Source organism: Rhipicephalus microplus, chromosome X (assembly GCF_043290135.1).
Source record: "Rhipicephalus microplus isolate Deutch F79 chromosome X, USDA_Rmic, whole genome shotgun sequence".
NCBI lineage: Eukaryota > Metazoa > Arthropoda > Arachnida > Ixodida > Ixodidae > Rhipicephalus > Rhipicephalus microplus.
In genome coordinates, this window is record NC_134710.1 from 64,186,916 (window position 1) to 64,206,776 (window position 19,861).

General features: G+C 43.5%; 1 protein-coding gene across 2 annotated transcripts in view; it reads left to right on the plus strand.

The window, feature by feature from the left end:
- The window catches only part of LOC119176121 (uncharacterized), a 283,463-nt gene that overhangs the window by 263,146 nt on the left and 456 nt on the right, over positions 1-19,861 (plus strand). Inside the window, exons 30-32 of one of the 2 annotated variants that reach the window (XM_037427262.2) lie at positions 1,514-1,627; positions 12,320-12,482; positions 13,807-13,906. In XM_037427262.2, coding sequence (XP_037283159.2) covers positions 1,514-1,627; positions 12,320-12,482; positions 13,807-13,906 — 377 coding nt within the window. Of the gene's footprint in view, positions 1-1,513; positions 1,628-12,319; positions 12,483-13,806; positions 13,907-19,861 lie in introns of those variants that run through there. The other variant, XM_075876986.1, reaches the window with a different exon arrangement.

Below are 19,861 nucleotides of genomic sequence, written 5' to 3' on the forward strand. Positions count from 1 at the left end.
GTGCTGAAAAAGTGTTGCTGGGCCTCTTTAAAGACACGATCTTAAGCATAAACAGATCCATGTACTATCACTACTGTGGTGGCTTAATAATTTCAATGTAAAGGTCTTCATTACAGTAGAGTCTCGATACGTATTCAAAGGAAGCATGCAAAATATTTGATCATCCCGAATTCGTATGGACCAAAACAAGTTACAACTGATCATGAAGATGAACAAGATTTTAAGTGGGGTCGACTACAACTTGCTTAAAAAAGTCCGTGATGTTCTTTTGAACTTTCTTGTTTTCACCGCCTCTGAATAAAGTGCCACGATTTCTTCACTCGTGCTGCTGGCGCAATAAGGCGTGTTCATGTTCACACTTGTCATCAAAGGGAGCAAAAGTGGCAAAACCTATTGAAAATTCACTCGCTTCGCTGCTTAAGCAGCCAGAAAAATGTTCCACGAAGTCTATGGAAAAAAAATCAGTCCAAAAGAATTCACACTCGAGAATTCAAGCAAAAACGCCAGAGTGGCCGCAAAACCACGTTCATCCCTGTCGAAAATGTTCACATTCCTTCTGCCCCTCGTGTACATGACACCCCCACCGTCTTCGCTGCTGGAAAAATCATTCCTGAGCATTAAAATCCCCACCGAGTTCTAGTCATGCATGCAAAGCACTGAAAAGAAATAGTTTACACCGTCACAAACATTGTTTCGGGACATATTTCATTAGAAAATAACACGAGCAGACACAGCAGCAGTGGCGGATTGAGCTGGCAGTGCAAAAGAGAGATACGCTAGGGCATGCCGACTCGCTGCTGCTAAACTTCTTTCTACTTCTAATGTTCACAGTGATCGTAATCCATCTCGATGTACACGTCTTTTTCGAGGCCGTGAGCTTTGTCGTGTTGCGCGGGTAGTTCTCGATTGTGCCGACGCGAGCCACTGCATTCGCCGACGACTTGGCCGCCATCTTGAATATATGGCTGGTTGTTTACATCACGTGGTTTGAGAGCTAGTGCAACCGGTGTAGCCAACGCCGTAGCAGAAAGGCGATCCGCTATCGCTTGGCGGCAAAATTCGTCTTGGACCCATGTTTTCGTGTTGGCCTCGCGGTATCGTTTTCCGGCCACATTTCCGGCGGTGAAGCGAGGAAAATTCCGGTGAGTTTTGCCGCATCCACTCCCTTCGAGGCCAAGTGTGAGGGCCTCGAACACCGTATAACACTGAATCACGTCATATTTTATATAATGTAGTTCATCCAAAGCAACCTAAAGTTCGTATTATCGTGAAATTTCTATCACTCGTAATCGTATCATCAAAATTCTCCTGTAGCAGTTTTTATTCAAAACTGTGCACAAAAGTTATTGTATATAGAGCACTGTGTTTAGAATATTCCTCTGAATCAACTCGATCTGCTTGTAGTCAGCTAGCTAGCATGGCAGTGAAGATTATGTGAAGTTAGTTTTTCATGATCATGTTCTGTATTTTTTGTGCCAAATGAATGTATCTAACAAATTTTCTCATCTTCTAGCCGTCAAGCATCCATCTCATGGTGGCAAGATCATAGCTTTGTCTATGTGAACATCTTGATTGCAAATGTGAAGGAGTACAAGCTAGATGTTACTGCAAAGATGTTTTGCATCAGGTTAGTCACTAAGCTATATCGACAGTTATACTTTTTTACACATGTACGGTGCCTACACGTGCACCCTAACTGTTGTGGGGATGACTACAGATTAAGTTTCTGTCAGGAATATGCCATTATTTGTTTTTTGGCATGCAGTTCACGCCCTGGCAGTTAAGGCAAAAAAGTTTGTATAGTACACTTTTTTAAATGTCTTAAATATAATGGAAAACATACCCAACAGTTTGTGACCTGTTTCTTTAAGACCATTTATTGGGGCTTGCCCATGTTTTTCCGTAAGTTGCACCATTGCGACATTATAGTTGCACAATATAGTCGCAGAAAGGCTACTTCAGTGGTTACATTGCAGCAATTGTATATAAAGGTGTAGAAAGGGTAGACATCTGGTATGCTGAATTAATTTATTATGCAGTACGTCAAATTAAACAGGCAGAAGACGTCCAGGTGCATTGTTGCTTCAATTGACAGTAATTAATAGTAGTATTTAATAGGTTCTTGGTACCCAGATAATATTGTGCTGCTAGTTTTTAAAATTATAATAGAAAAAACATTGTGCATACAAACATGACGTGAACTATGCAATAGGGCTTATACTTAGCAGCTGTGGCACAGTCTTTTGCATGCACAATAGACTCGTTAACTGGAACTTGAAAGGACCAATAAAATATTCTTCATATAACAGGAGTTGCAGTTACTCAGAGATGAACAGGGGTGCGAAATTCAAGTACTAAGCCAGTAATAATTTCCATTTAACCGGCAGTTCTATTCACGGAGAGTCTGCTCTGTATGTGCATGGGCATGTGCACACATGCACACACACACAGCCTACAGTTGAGCCACCACTGCCACAGTGCGTTCTTTAGCACCATTTGTCAAGTATTGCCCCGCCGCGGTGGTCTAGTGCCTAAGGTACTCGGCTACTGACCCGCAGGTCGCAGGATCAAATCCCGGCTGCGGCGGCTGCATTTCCGATGGAGGCGGAAATGTTATAGGCCCGTGTGCTCAGATTTGGGTGCACGTTAAAGAACCCCAGGTGGTCAAAATTTCCGGAGCCCTCCACTACGGCGTCTCTCATAATCATATGGTGGTTTTGGGACGTTGAACCCCACATATCAATCAATCATTTGTCAAGTACTAGGTGGGTCATAAAATTTTCATAACTCGAGTATGTGGTGTTCAATTTGAAGGCACTCATAAAGTTGGTGCTCTTTTTTGCTGTCCAGGGAGGTTATTGACAGGCATTTTTCAGCACAATTGTTGATTCGAGGCTCTGAAAGAAATAAAATGGTAGCCATTGTGGCTTTCATTAAAATAGTTTTGTACCTGAAATAACTGCTTAAAGGCAGAAAAATCAGGCAGTGAATGGTTTCATCATCTAAAAACTATATAGATTATCCTTCATTGATTCTATGGGGCTTGAGTCAGTAAATCACAGGCATGTCTGACTAATTGCTCACTGACTAGTGTGCATATTATTATGGTTATTTGATGAAAAAGGAACCTTGCAGCTGACGTTTGCAAACTGGAAAATGTACTTAATACAGCGAACACGGTTATATCGAACTCACATAACGAACTCTTAGGTATATGCAACTCGCAAGTTATCTCCTTGAAATTCCTTTGTAAAAGTATAGAAATTCGCACATTTATATCGAACTGTATTTTTACCCGCCTTTGGATATATTGAACGCGACGTGAGCTGGAAAGTGTGCTTCGACACTCTCAACCCCCCCCCCCCCCCTCTTGGGATCTCCGTGGCAGCGCGGCTCCTCGCGCAAGTTGGAAGGCACGCTTCGGCACTCGCAGCGACCTCCGCGCGGCACTACGCCTCCGCCAAAGCCCAAAACGTTCAAAAAATGGCGAGAGGGCTCGGACTGCACAATCTCTAACTTGCGAAACAAACCTTTTTTTTTTTTCGTTTTTTTTTTCTCTCTCTCTCATGCTTGCTCCGCGTACCCGTCGGCTCGGAGAGCAGGAACAAAGGAGCCAACGTCCTCCTCCTTTTGCCTTTTGTTTTATTTTGTTGTTGCTGTTTTGCGAAGTTTGATCAGCCAACCACAGCTCGTGCCTTTTGCTGTTGCGTTCACGAGCGCTTTGTTGCTTCCGCTGTCATGTCGCGCCACCGCTTGTGCAGCATTTCTTTTTTCCGTGCGTGATGTGCAAGGCCACTGCGGACTCGTGAATTGTCGACTTCTCGTGTAGCTATGGCCAGCGTCAACAAGCGCAAGACCCTTGACTTTGCGACGAAGTTGAAGACTATTCAGCGTGTTGAGGCGAGCGAGAAATGTTCGACCGTCGCAGACGACTTCGGGATACCATGGTCGCAGACAACTTCGGGATACCATGGAGCACTTGAGTACCTTGTTGAAAAAGAAGGCAGATATCAAGGCAAAGGCGGCAGAGCAGTGAACGCCGAGAGCCTGTCATGTGCGCGCTTCTACCCACAGGAATGTAGAAAAGGCACTGTAGGCCTGGTTTTTAGTAGTGCATGCGAAGAACATTCTGGTGTATGGCCCGATGCTGATCGCCAAAGCCAAATGGTCTGCCACTGCACTTGGTGAAACAACTTCGCCGACAACAGCGGGTGGCTTCACCGATATAAGCAGCGCTATCGTTGGCAAAACCAATTCTGGCAAAAGCGAAAATGTCGGCAGCCAGGACATCCAGCAGCGGATGACAAAGGAGTGGCCGGATATCTCCGCGAAGTTTTCTCCCGCGGAGATCTTCAGTGCCTGGCGAGACGTGAAGACGCACACAGTGGTCAACTGCTTCCGCAAGGCAGGCTTCGAGACGACGGAACTTGCGGAAACCGGTAAAAACGACGCGTTTCGCGAGTTGTCGTCCCGCTTGCTGACAGAAGTTCTACATTAAGTATCTGCGGACGACATCGTCGAAGCAGACTGCAATGTCCAGACCGACAGCTCACGTGACAAAGAGGATCGTCCGGACGAGGCGCTGGCTACATGCACGTACTGCGCCGCTGAAGTGGCAGCAGCATCCAGCATTATTCGCCGTTGTATCAGTCACATGAAGGGAACTGGGCTGTCGCACCTGGACAGCCTTGATAAAATCGAGACTAGCGCCTTCAACATTTCAACAACGAAGAAGCAGGCCAAGGTTAGCGATTTTTTTTTTTTTTTTTCACGCGAATAAATTATTCTGTTGCGGCGTGTGTGTGGAATTAGTTGTCATTCTTTAATGGGCCTATTGTAGGCAATGATCGGCTACAAATAACTCTCGGGGCCTCCATTTTTTTATACCGAATTTTTTATATATCGAACTAATTCGCGATCCCCTTTGAGTTCGATATATTCGTGTTTGATTGTATTGTCTTCTGTCTTTTGGCCACAACGAGTCACCTTCCCTCCATTCCATTGCATATACTTAGTCGGTAGTTTTCAGGTTACATCTCTACAGTTTCTAACAGTGTATAATCAGTCCACACCTAGACTAGCCATTGTAACAAAGTACCTAAAGAATCTGTGTCACAGAAATTCCAGTGTGGCCCACAAGTGGCAGTGTGGTCCATGAGCAAAAAGTTACAATGGGTGCATGTAATGAAAATCATGGGTCCAAGCCAGGATTCTACCGTGGCCATCTGCTTGGAACTCTGGTGTTTTATCATAGAGCCATGCCACTGCTTGACACTTTCCAAAAAACAACCCTGTACAAGCATCATCTAGGGCAACAATACCAGAAATGCCACCCTTGCCACATGGGGGCAAATGTTAGGTTAGAAAATGCTGGTGTTGATGCTGCCTTGAATTTTTTTGTACCAGCTCACCTTGACATGGTACATTTCAATAGCATCTGCCAGGAAATCTGTTCATAATTATCAGTCAGAATTAATTGCATTGACTTCTGCGAGCCAAATTCTATGCATGGTGAGTTCCAGGAACTTTTACTGAATGGAATTGACTGAAGTGCGAAAGTGACTGTAGACTTTGAAATTAATGGCTTACCAATGTGATAGTGGGTGTGAATTTAAAAGGTCAAAAGTCATTTCTAGGCTTGTGCGAATAGTGGATTTTAAGCAAATTCGAAGTGAATAGGGATTTTGGTCGAATAATTTCGAATCAAATTTGAATAGTATATGTATCACTAAAGAAAAATAGGCATATTTATTATGGCCTAACTGGCACAATATTTTTTTTTTGATTGAAATAAGATCTCTATGGAAATGCTATTTTTTATTTTTTTATTTCAAAGAAAGTCCTAACAACTTTGAGTAGTAGCAGCATTTGACTTTGGGTGGGATGCTAGTGATAACCTGTAAAATACACAACATTTTAAATTTTATTATACTTAGAGCATAAAATTCATTATAACAAGCTTCTAAGCTTTAAAAAATGGTGAATCGATTTGAGGGCAATATGTTCATTTAAAGGGGCCCTGCAACATTTTTTTTTTTTTTTTTTCAAATAGCCATGGAATGGATTTGCCAAAGAAGCTTATTGCCCCATAGCAAGCTTATTGCCCCAGCAAAAATTTTTAGAATCTGTTCAGTTCGGGTTGAGTTGCAAACATTTGTCATACGCTACAATTGCATTTTCTTTTCTTTTCCCAACAAAAGTGCTGGAAGCTAAAGAGGGAGTGATGTTATGGGGAAATAAAATACGTGACGCACACCTCGTGACCTTGAGCACTTTCTTTTTTTCTTCAAATACGCGGCTTTTCAGTGCGATCGTGCATGTACGCATAGACAAGTAACAACCTGCCACGGCGGCCCCAGTAACGACCGAGCGCGCCATGCTCAAAAAGCCAGTGGCTGACTCAATGGCTGGGACGAGTGATTTTTGAGCTTGGCATCATTTGCGGAGAGAAGAAAGCAATTTTTATCTGACTTTGAGAATTTATTGTGAATTGCAGGCCGGGTGCTGTGCTGTAATATTTGGCTCGCGTCTTCTTGGGGGCCTCGACTACGGATTGGCAGTGTTTTTTGGAAACGCTCATAAAGTGTTGCAGAGCCCCCATTAAAAATTCAGTGGGGCTTCGCGGCAGAGCGGATTTTCCCTGGATGGGTGTTTTCACGGCTTAGCGATCCACTGCAGTGAAACCACCTTTACGAGGGGTTACATGCGGATTAATGTACACCTATTCTTTTACTGTGAATACTTCGAAATTCTCAACAATTTAAATTTCAATCGAAGCAAATTTTAATACTCTACTATTCGTTCAAATATTTGAAGCATTCGAATATTCGCACAAGTCTAGTCATTTCATTTTTCTTCTAATAATGAACCTATAATTTCAAATTAAAATTAATAAAGTTTTAAGTGAACCAGTAATTAGTCTAAAAAGATTTAATGCTTCAGCTTAAGAATAACAGCGTAAAATTGAAGAAACACTGGCAAAATAATTATGATAGAACGCAGGTGTTGTCTTTCACTTCAGTGTTCCAAGGTGTACGGAAAAATTAAGGGAAAAGGCTAGAAATTTTCATCCTCTTATGTACCGTATTTTCGCGTGTATAACCTGTTCCTGCATATAATCAGTACCCCCAATTTCAGCTCGCCGAAAACAAAAACAAATTCTTGGGTATTGTCTGCACATTTGATATACAGGAAAGGCTGTACCAAAGCTACTCCTGAAGCAACATAGCACATGTGTAGTCAGAAAATGCCTTATTTAACTAGCAGATTACGCTGTCCACAAGGCCAATAACAATTCACTCATTGTCACTGCTCTTGCTAGAGCTATCACTTGAGCCGCAGTCTTCACAAGGTCATCTTCAGTGCCATTTATGTTGTTTCGGTTGCGGCACCTTTTAAAACTTTTCCACACCATCTCACCTGGAATGGCCTCATATACCTCAAAAATCCACTTGTAGATTAGGACAATGTCAGGCCTTCGGACACGTCCTGTCAGCGTCAAGCTGTAGTGGCCTTGGGCCATCCACTCGGTGTAATTGAGCTTGGCATGCGCTTTGAAGGGCTTGTTAAGTGACACATCTATAGGCTGCAACACTGATGTCACTCCACCGGGTATAAGAACTAAGTCAGTGCCGTTGCATGAAAGGTGGTTCTTCACTTCCTCAGTTGTGTGGCCACGGAACGAGTCAAGAACGAGCACAGACCTCTTTGCAAGCATCGCACCGGACGTCTTCTCTCATACCATTTTGACGCAATCCACGAACAAGTCACTGTTTATCCACGCGTTCTGATGTGCGCGCACCACCACACCGGCAGGCAAAGGAACCTTCAGAAGAGTTTCCTATTTAGGATGACATACGGTCGCAGTTTGGTGCCATCAGCGAGGGCACAGAGCAAGGCTGTGCAGCGCAGTTTTGTGTTATCGCCAGTCAGCACGCTAACCAAACTGCTGCCCGTCTTCTTAATTGTTTTAAAATAAAACAAGTTTCATCAGCATTGCTGATTTGCGAGAAAATGTTATCAAATCAATCTTTATTTCCAACTTTTTTTTTTTTTTTGCTGCTTTCTCGGGTTAATTACATATCTTTGGTACTTGAGCAGCTTCTCCTCGTGAAAAGCCATCAAGCGTTGACATATTGTAGTCCGCCCTCTTATTGAGAGCCCTTGTCGCTTCATAAAGTGGTGTAGCCCTCCGCGGCTAGTACGGAATCCGTGAGGTAGGCAGGCCTCTAGCCCCCTCGACAGTCGCCATGCTTCCACTTGTGCCCCTCTCGGTCGATATGGCATGTCCCCTGCTTCTCACAACTTTACTAGCTGAACCTTCAGGTCAGGGTTAGCGCCAGTCTTGGGGCCACGAAAGGATCTACGGTTGCGGTGCGTGGCTTGTAGGCTGTCTTTCTTCTTTCTCCTCAGTCGCACGCAGGATTCTTCCACATCGTACCTTTTTTCTGCTTCGTGATTCCCGAATTTCTCAACAACGGCGATGATATTAAGCTTTTGTTGCGCAGTGAACGACTGCCGCCGGACGCTACTTATGGTAACAGAATAGATTGAGTTGGGCTTAGCGAACAGGTCGAGATGTAGAGAACTGCATTTAAACGTGCATATAACGAACCTCCATATAACTAATTCCTCGATACAATATGGTTTTTCTATTCCCCACCGTTGCTCCAAAGAAGCACATACATTTGCGACTTCTATGTAACAAAGTAACAGTGGGAGATAACCTTGATATAACGAATTTTACCCCGGGGTTTGTCATTTTGGTATGAGCATGCGTTTTCCGCAGGCGCCCCGTTGCCGCCAAAGCAAACACTCGTGGCCTTGGCGACAACTGGCCGAGAGCGAGCGTTATTGCACGCGGGTGAGCACGAGGCGGGCAGGCGAGTCTGCGCGCCACGAGCTGGCAATGCCACTGTTCTTGCCGCCGCAGCGCATGCGCGGATGTGCTTCCCCCTTCTGAACTAAAGAAACTACTTAATTAACCTACTGAATTTTAAAAAATACTTGTTACAGAACATGGTGGTGACGACAAAAAACCGTCAAAAGTGTCCATGTAATTGCTACCGCAATAATAATGCAGTTTTTTACCGCTAAATAAGTGTTTTGGGTTAGCTCTGCCTTCAGTCCCTCTTTTGTTTAATTTGTGAGTTTATTTTCCGAACTTTTGTACCAAACCTGCATATAATGAAATCCTCTTTATAACTAATTTTTCTTGGAATTTATCAATTTCGTATTATCCAGGTTGAATTGTAGTGATATCAGCGAGGTAAACAGAGCTCACACTTGGCGACAACATTTCTTGACAGCACTGTGGAAGCAACAGAACCAAAATGCACGCCTGCAACCGCGCCAAAAGTAGTACTTAAATTTACTGATATCTCATTTGTCTTGTGGAAATAAACTCTGCTTTATTTGTTATTATTTGCGGTAAGTCGTAGGTAGGATACAGGAGTTATTCACTTTGCAAAAATTCCTTTCTTTCTATTTCTTATGCAGCATCACCTTTACGGCAGGCCTTTTTCCAAAGTAAACATGGTGTCAGTGATGGAAGGGCATATGGTGGGTGGTGGAGGGTCACTGTGCGGCCGCAAACGTCCAAAAAAACATACTTGTAATGTGAAAGTGAGGTTTACACTGAACAATCGAATTGTCTCTCCCCAAATGTTTCTCTAAACGCTTTAGCGAGGCAAGCAAGCGAAACCGAAATTGGCGGCACATTACCGCACTACTTGCGGAGCAACACGAATTTGCGGAAACCGCCTCTATATCCTTCTCTACACTGCTAAGAGATTAAGAGTTTTCACTGCACAACACGCATTGCTGTAAAGCAGCACCATAAGAAAACCCCCGCGTATTATTTGCACCCCCACTTCGCCGCTGAAATTTTCGGGTTTTTGGTGTGGGTTACACACGCAAAAATACAGTATATATAACCACAGAATTACGATGTTATTGAGTAAGGCATGTGAAGTAATAAAAAATGTTGATTCATTTGAATTTTTGTTTTCATAAATTTGGCTGGAATGCAGTACATAAAATGCCTTTTTCTCTTTTAAATGGGTTTCCTTAATAAGAGCTGTCAAATGAGGCTATGGGACGTCTTCGTAGTGGTCTTGTAACATTCATATTACCATCCATGTGAACTGACATTTAAGGTGCATTCAGACGACGAGCCAAACCACTCTTTTGGCCCGCGGCCTCATTTTCATGTGACCCTCCACTTCCGGTTGGGGGAGTCTGTAGCTGGGCCATGGGTCACAAGGGCCAAAAATGCCGAAAACATCTTCACAAACCACCCGCCTTCATCGTTGGCTGCGGGCCGCGCGCTCGGACGGGTGGGCTGTCAACAAGACAGGTTTATTACTTTTTTTGTGTGTGAAAGCCGAGTACACCGGAGGCACCTCAAACTTGCAAGCTCTCTTTGAAGACGCGCTGCAGCAACGTTTGGGGTTGGAACTGTCCTCAGCCCGGGCTTTATCCCTCCCATTACTGATTGTGCATGTGTACGGGGCAAGCGGACGAGTCGCAGGTGTTTTTGCTGTCACGTGACTAAGCTGTCCGCGGGTCGGTCGGGTGTTGGATACACCATTACAAAACCCGGCTTTGAATTTGCATTCTCTATAATGTTTTTCTTAAAATACATAAAGGATTAGAGGGAGAAGTCTACGATCTGATCAAGTGGTTTCAGAAATTTTCGAAACAATAAAAGTGACGCACCACTTCTTAATCAAAAGTAATTTTGTTTAATACGCTGTCATATTTGCCAAGTCTCCCGGATTGGCTGGGAGACTCCCAGATTTGGACAGTTTCTTCCGTTTGTGTGGGTTTCATGAAAATCTCCCGGAAATTGAAATTTTTGTGCCTGATCCAGCCGCCTTGACAAAAAGTAGCTCAATCCGCTCCAGGCTTTTCGAACCTACCCCATTTTATTATGAATGAGTTTAAGAGGCGTTCATCTAAACATACAGTAGAATCTCAGTGCTGCGAAACCGCGGCAGATACGAATTCGTAAAAATCCTCAGAGAAATTGCACTATGTCTATCGTGCCTAAATTCGAATGTTCCGAGCACATTTCCTAATCGTGACTAATGATACGAACTTTAGTACTGGAATCACCAAACAAAGGCCGAGAGCAGCGTACTCGAAGCTTCGGAAGTACGCGTGTGACCGGCGCACGCACTGTCTTCTACAGTGTGCGGGATTTTCGTTGTCACAACCGCTGTCAACGAAACCGTGGTTGCTTTTCAGGCAATCATGTATCACTGACAGTGTCCCGAAATTGTGCGTGCGTCCAACACTCAACCAGTCAAAGCAACACTGCTTTCTGCAAATCCTGCGGACGAAACAGCGGCAGATGCGATCGTATACGGCATAAAACGACTTTGTTTTGAAGGCGCGTGCGCAGTAAAGCGCATGGGGATTGAAAAAGGAAGTACCATTTGCCGAAACCGTCGCGCACAACATCGTGGTCGCGGCAGCGCGTTAGCGATCTACGAGCTCTGAGAGCACGCATCAACCCCTTACCCTCCTCCCCCCCGCGTCGAAAATAAGCGCGCATTGCGACGAGCTGGGCACCAGGCACGGGCGGCTTTTTTCCCATTTTAGAGTGTTAATATTTATAAATAAGTACACATATACAGTGTATGACGGCGGTGGTGGCGACAGCAAAAAACCAGCCTAGACTGTCAATAACAAAAAGGCATGACACGTTTTGGCGTTCCTGTCAAAAGAATCTAGTAGGGATTTGACCCGCGTTTTTGCCGCAGCCAGCTGCCCCGTCCAGTCCGACACGTGTATCCCAGTGAGACATACACGAGCTGTTTTGAAGGAAATAAATCCTGCTAGTAGTGTTGATCCTTTCAGACTCTCACTTTAGTGGGAAACCCTACCTTCGTGTGTTCGGCCACTCCAAGCTGACAGCAACGCCGATGTTTGCACTTGCGACTGAGACTCCCCACCCCCACTCCCTCGTGTTTTTTGTTTGTTTGTCTTTGGGTTTTTTTTTTTTTGGTACAAAAAATAGGAACAAATAATTCTGCAGCCCCCCCCCCACCCCCCCGCGCTGCAAAAATCTCCCAGATTCAGAATCTTTGAACTTGGCAGGTATGCGCTGTAAATTTTAGAAGTATCGCTGGTTTTTTTCCTCTTTGAAAAATGTTGCCATTAATATTGCTCATTTGCCCTTATATATCTACTGCCTTATAAGGATTGTAAATTGATACAACATTGTGCCTGAGTAAAGCTGCACATGTACATAAGTACTTATATTTCTCTTTGTGCTGTGTAACTTTTTTAATTTCTTCTGTTTATTATGCAGGGCTGAAACAGCACAGCATGAGTACCTAGCTCATGAGAGGCTTTATGCTCCCATTGTACCAAAGAAAACAAGTTTAGTAGTGAAGGCCGACTCCTTGGGGATCATCTTCGAGAAAATAAAAAAAAAGCATATATGGAAGTTTCTAACTAGAAACCAGCGAAAGGTTTGTGAAATATTGCATAGTAGTGATGCCGCATAGTCTTTCGTCCTCTAACGTCTTGTGTTCAACTATTAATGGACAGTGTTCCAATAAGTGCATATTGTATTTGTGTACAAGAATTGTTTGTTGTCTTGTGTTATCTAGACGAGTACTATGTAATACATATTACTAATATGTATTACTAATATGGTATTTACAGAAGATAGGTGTTGATCTGTTTTTTTTTTTATTTTGTTTGCAATTAATCAAGTTTTTCTCAAATTAATATACATTTCTTTTTATAACCTATATTCAAAAAAATTGCTTGTTCTACAGGCCATGTTGCCCCACTATACAGTATAAAGTATTTACTAAGTATGAATATCTATTGTGGTAATTTGGAAGGCAGTTATTGCATAAAATGTGAAAAGTTTTGCCATACCTTGCATAATAGGCAGCAGTCTGACATCATTAAATATACAGTAAAAGCTCATTAATTCAAACTCAAAGGGGACAAACAATAATATTTGAATTGAGCAGAGTTCAAATTAGCTGGCGGGTTTTATAATGAAGGAACATCACACCACACTGCATGGATAAAACCCAGAGGAGCCACATCTGGACTCACTATCGCGAATAAGGCACTACTACATGTTTGCGCCAGGCGATTTCGCAGATAAAGTTCATGGAATTTCTAACGGCAAACAAAATTAATGTGTCAAGAAACAAGCACCGACATTCATTCATGTGAGCAATGAGCCGTAACATTATAATACATGATGCTTTTTATGCTCCAAAACATGTTTATTTACGTGGCAAAGTTGATGCAATCAGAATGAAAAGGAATCGGTAATTTGTGTTTGATTACCTTGATTGCCTTCCTCGTGTCGCAACAAAGTGGCATCGTTTGCAGTTTGCTCAAGAGTTCCAGCTCAGCACCCCAATTCTCATCTGCTGAGAAATTATTTTTTTGGGCGTTTTGCATTTTTTGTAAATTTGGTGTCGATTATTTTTGTTACACAATACTACACATTTATTTTTGCATACTCGGGGCCGATTTCTGCTAAGAGCAATAAAAACTAGGGGTTCTCTGTTAGAATTAAAAAACTGTTGTGGATACTGATGCATTAGGAGTTTGTTTTCCTCTATAGAAATGTTCAGAGTACGAATTAAAGAGCAGAGCAGGGTATGAGGGGGTGAACCTTTTGCTTCATATTCAATATATTAGTAACATAGACAAGCGAAATGTTTATAACCATTTTCAGACATACCTGGTGAAGACTTCGTGTGTAGCTTTTGTGAACAATGTGGACATCTGCCAAATCTAATTGCGCTCACATTGTTGCAGGTGTGGCATATTCGCTATGACCTGGATCATGTTGATGTGAGTGATGATGAGAACGACGTAGTCAAAGCCTGCAAAGCTTTCAAAGACCCCCTGTTCACAGGTTTGCTTTGTTGCTCTTTATGCTTGTGGTCTCCTTTAATTTGTGGTTTCTCTCATGCTGTCAGGAAGTGTCTAAAAGCTAAAAGTATCAGGAAGTGCTTTAAAAGCTACTTGACCATTGTGTTTGTATGAATGGGCATCATTAAACTAAAATTTGAGCTTTATAATTGTTTAGCACTGTATTTTTTGAAGTTATTAAACGCAATTAATAATTTATGTGAAAGTAAAAGCTCAATTTATGGCATCTAAAATGGCAGTATTATCAACAGCAGTGCCTTGTTTAGGAAGAAATTCAGCTAAATGTGTTACATTACGTGCACCACGAATTGCACATTTGCGAAACAATCCCGATGACGTGAGAGCTTTTGACTACAATTAATCGCTAGTAATCAAACAAGCTGCAATAAAGAAAGAACTTTCTATACATCGAGAGACATGAGAAAATGCTGCTTGTCCATTTCTGTATGATTTATAGAAAAACGAACCACCTGGCGTCACTATGGGAAATGACGCGAATGCTTCACAAATTTTTCAGCTGGTTGAGCTGGATCTAGCAGGGCCCAGTTGAACTAAACAAGCAAAACCCTGGCCTCCGAGATTGCAGAAAGTTGTTTAATGGCCGTTATTGCTACTGTGGCTCTGGCTACTTTCGCTCTGCTGCAACTGGTGTCGGTAACCACGTAGTAAAGGCGGTTAACATCGGGTACGGAAACAGCAACGTCTAAAAGATTGCTTTCACACAGGTGATTTGAAGTGCGCTAACTCAATTTGGTCAATCAAAACCTGATTTTATTTCAAAACAAGCACTTCTTTGGTTCAAAAGCAGCACTACGAGGTTTCTTAACCGTTACCATATTTACTTGCATATGAACGCACTCGCATAATAAATGCACCCCCAACTTCAGTCATCAAAATTTTTATTTTTCTTTTACCAGCATAATAAACGCACCGTACAGTCGTCTGCTACAGTCCCACTGACCGACACCTGGCGCCTCCTTGCTCGTTTGATGGATCTCGTCCATTTTTTATTATTAGCCCCCTTCGCCTGGTGCCATGCGCCGTATAGTTCTTTCTATCTGTGCGCAGCATGTACTCAGTGTTTTTTAAATATCTATGTGCCACAGTGCCGTTCACGACCGGTGTGAGTGTAGAGACGTCGCAGCTGATAAGCACACAGCAAGCGAAGGTCACGAAACTGCCCGCGCCAACCTACGGTCGCTTCCTGCAAGTACGAAAATGCTGCTTGCACATGATTTTCAAGCGACGACGACAGGATTTGCTGACGCTATAGCTGTCGCAAAAGGCCATTCTACGCCATCGCGTCTCAGGTTTTAGAAAAAGCAGAAAGAAATCGCTTGTCGCCCAGAAAAGAGTGTGATTACAGTCGAGCCCCAATGTATCGAACTCCAAGGGGATCATGAAATAGTTCGATATATCGAGAAATCTAAACACAAAATACGCGTATTTAAAGCCTAAATAGAATCATTTGAGGTCTCAAAAATCGTTGCAAGAGCTAACATATGGATTCGCTCACAGTATAATGAAAAACGAGGTGCGAACTGCTTGTTACCGCACTTTATTTCGCATAAGAAAAATAGTCCCTAAACTTGTCCTGCTTCTTGCTTGCCGTCAAGTTCCAGTCATCCTCAATATTATTGAAGCTTTTCAAATGAGCAAATTCAGTTTCTTCAGCCACAACAACGTGGATTCACACAGAACGCCGATGCAAGCTTTGTAGTGCGGCAAAGGGTTGGTTTGCGGCGGCAGTGAAGGCGTTGGCACATTTACAAACGCATGGCTACACTTCCCGTGGCACTGGCAACGGCAGCTAAAATCTCATCATCAATGCATTCACAAACAGCTACATCGTTATCTGTACCGATGAAGTCGCTCACTGTCCAAGATGGTGCCCAGAAACGCTGATAAGTCGCATATTTCACTTAGGCACCGTATGTCGTTGTCAGTGGTCATGACGCACCCGAAGTCGTCTCCTCGCTAGCAAGGAATGTTTACGATGGTGTTTTACTTGACGTCGTTCTAAGTGCCAGTCATAACTTTTATCGCTACGTGAGGGTCAACGTTTAATGAACCTCCCGAATGAGGATTTATCAGAAACCAGGCGAGAAGTACACAAGCCACAAAAGACGCAACGCCAAGTTCGTCTGAGTTGTCACTGTTGACATGTTGGCGATATCGATGTCACTTGTGTTTTTCTAGCTGGCAGCCGCTACTTTCAGCTGCTTTGTTGCGAAAAAATTAAAAAAGCGTAGCCTTCGAAACACACGTTTTAAAACCAAAAACACAAAAAATATGTGACAAGGTTGCACACCTCTAAGGTCATGCTTCTCAGGCTCGCATGCCATTGTGCGATAACAAACAAGGAAGGGAATGTGAACATTGCAATGATATCGCCAAGTCACTTCGAATCCTCATTCGGTTTTTTGGAGAACACGATGCCCCTGTGCTAAGACCTGCATATCGCGCATCAAACGTACAGGTGTACTCGCAAGTGCTGTACAACGAACCAGATCAGCACGATGGAATAACATCATTTTTTCGTCGCCTGCGCGCGAAAAAGGATCGGAACTTGTTAGAATTCAGCCGAAAATTGATCAATACTTGTTAGAAAAAACACACTTTCTGGGTTTCAGCGCAATTCAGCCTTCGATATAGTGGATGTCCGGCTGTGCGGGAGTTAAATATACGGGTGCACCGTTCCCATACTTTTGCACGGGAAATTCAAGGGGATTTTTCAACTGTTCGATATAGCCAATATATGCGGGATCGACTGTATTTCCGCAACATGGTCCCAAATTCTCGCTTCGATTGCAAGCGAGGTGGCCACTGTATTTTGTCGTTAATCTTGTAATCGACAGCTTGTTTTGATGCTTCGGTGGTAGCTTACTGCAATGTTGATTGCTTGCTACCATGTCAACGGCGGCGGCGCGGTCGTCGTGCGAGGTTGCCACAAAGTTGGCCAAGTGCGTCGAGGCATCGTAGCGCACTCTTCTGGGTGCCCCTCGAGATCACAGCAGATGCTATTGTTGCGGTTAAACGATTGCGAAAAAAGATAGACATGAAACGCTTTTATGGCGTGCACGGGCGGCGCAAGAACAGCCTGCAGAAAATTGTGCCTTCAACCACCAAAGATTAGTGAAAAGCCACAAAGAAGCTGAGCGACTTAACTTTTTTTTTTTTTTGCATAGCCGCTTTTGTTTGTTTTGTTTGTTTGTTTTTTTTTGCTCATACCGAAAACGTTTTCATTAAATTTTCCCCGCATAATAGACGCATTTTCCGAAAAAAAAAAAAGTGCGTTCAGTACACAAGTAAATACGGTATATCAACAACCAATGTCAACTTAATATTTGCCTTTAGTGTCCCTTTAGGTCTGGGAAGCTAAATTCTAGAAGTGCTTTATAACAGGTATGCGGTCAGTGTTTGAGTGCAACTTTTACTTATCAAGATCAAAATCATTTGATGTAAGCTGCCAAACTGGGCCCCTATACACTTAATTTCGTTTTGCATGCTGTTGCATACATGGATTAACACACAAAACATGTCACTACCAAGTTAAGAAAAGCAGTGGTATCCATAGTGACTAAGTCATTCGGTTTTGCAAAAGCCCTATTTACATATAAGCTGCATATTCTAGAAGATGTTCATCATATTTATTTTGGCTGCTTTAGATGTTTTGCTAGATTAAAATTAGGGCATTGTGGCATCATTGCTGACTTAGTAATTTTAAACTTTTTTTTATTATTTCTTATACAGTCGAGCTCACATATAACGGCCCCACTTAAGCCAACTTTCGCTTACAACGAAAGTCTATGAGCACCGCCAATCGGTTCCAGCGAACAGAGTCGGCACTATGACTACTTCCCGGGACACCACTTTCGACCACCGATAAGCCATCGACGAGGTGCCCATAGATTTTTATTGCTAAACACCGAACTTGTCTTCGCAGCTCTCTAGTTGTCGCTCTCCTCGACCATTTTTGTTACCCACCCCTCCTTCCTTTAGCCCCCTCGCTACTTGAGTGCCCCGCATTGCCAGGCGAGGCCTGTGTTTTCACACTGCCACTGATTTTCAGACAAATCAGCTGATTAGTCTCCTTTCAGTTTTTATGGCTGGTCTTGTCACGCTGTCGTTGGTGACGCAGGCCTACAGTGACCAACCAGACCATCTGCCAACATCGTCGGTCACCAACTGTACCCGATCATCTGCGTCTTGTCTGGATCGGTGTCGTATCGTTCCAGCACACATGCTTGCAGGACCACTTCTCGCTCACTTTGCACTCCGCTCAGCATGCCCTCCAAATACGTGCGGAAGCCTAAAGACGGCTGTTACACAGAACGAATCGCGAATAATGAAGGCGATGGGGCCAGAGGCGCCACAATGCGATTCTTTGACCTTTGCTCATGCAGGCCACTCTCCCAAGTTTTTCTACGCGAGAGTTGTGCATTTCGTGGGCATTTCAAACCAAGCTACCCAACCAGCCTTCTTCCCGCAATTTGTGGTTTTCTAGGTTGTCTTCCCACTATACACTCCCCTCTCTTCACTCTATCGCAACTCCTTCGGCTCTCTCTCGCAAGCCTGCTTCCACTCTTTATGGTCTTTATCGCAACTCCTTCGCATATCTCCACTGCTCTATGAAGCCAGCCACTCTGGCTCGAATTAAGAAGTTTATTTTTCTGGCGAAAAACAAGACCACAGCAGTTCCACGTGTCCCGACTTGATGCCGTGTGTGCACGTGACATCGTCATTCTCGCTGTTGTTGTGCGTGTGTGGTCACGATGGCAGACAGGAGTTCGTCCACGCCCTTTCCCGCTGCTCAACACAGCGTTGAAAGTGCAACCGCTAGGCTTGGGCGTAATTCGTGCGTTTAAGACTTATTATAAGTGCCGCATTGTGGAGTGCTTGCTCATATCTGTTGACTGCTTGGCAGCCAACTGTTTGAAAGCTGTGTTCAATTTATTGCAAACTTTGGGATACAGCGAATGGATGCCACGTCACGTTCAGGTTCGTTATGAGGGGGCTCGATTGTATTTCAAAAGTTCGGGGCTTATCGAAGGTTTCATATAGGAGCAGAAGGTGGCATAGGTAGCACTGGCCTTGAAAAGATAGCAGTCTGCCATGCTGGGATAGCAGGGACTGCACAAAGAAGCAGAGAAGGCACCGCCGGCACAGTTATTTGGCTGCACAAAATAACGCTACAGAAGGATGGTTGCTTGCTGGGCTAGTTGGCTCATTTCAACTTATGTAACAGTGCGTAAAACTAGAAAAGATGACACGTACAGAGAGCAAGGAGCGCTGACTTCCAACTGTTCTGTTCCATTCACGAAGCCAGGTGTAAATACATGCGCAGAGCCAGCAGGTAAAGAAACGAAATACAGCTAAACCTGGATATAAAAAAATTGACAAATTCCCGAAAAAGATTCGTTATAAATAAGATTTTGTTATGTGCAGGTTTGGTACAAAATTTTGTAAAATAAACGTACAAATTAAACAAAAGGGGAAGGTATAGCTCAATCAAAACACTTATTTAGAGGTAAAAAATTGCTATTTTTTTTACAGCAATTGTAAGGACACTCTTGACGAGTTCTTGTCGTCGACGCCATGTTTCATAACAAGTTCAAATTGATGACATGTCCCCCACCCCTTCACTCGCCACGCATTGAAACTTTTACAAGCAGATAAAAGCGCGCGAGCGCTGCTGAACCAGAGATCAAATATGCCGGCCCATCTCTACCGCCTGGAGGGTGCACACAATAATATCCTCCCGCATGTTAGGACTGCTGTCATGCACATTTCAGGAGCCCATTTTGGTCCTCTGTATACATTGCATATCACATTATCAAACTGCCATGTATAATTCATACGGAGTCGGGAGAACAGTAATTTTTGTGCTATCAGGCAGAAGTTGCACTCAAACCAAACATAAAACATCTCACACTTC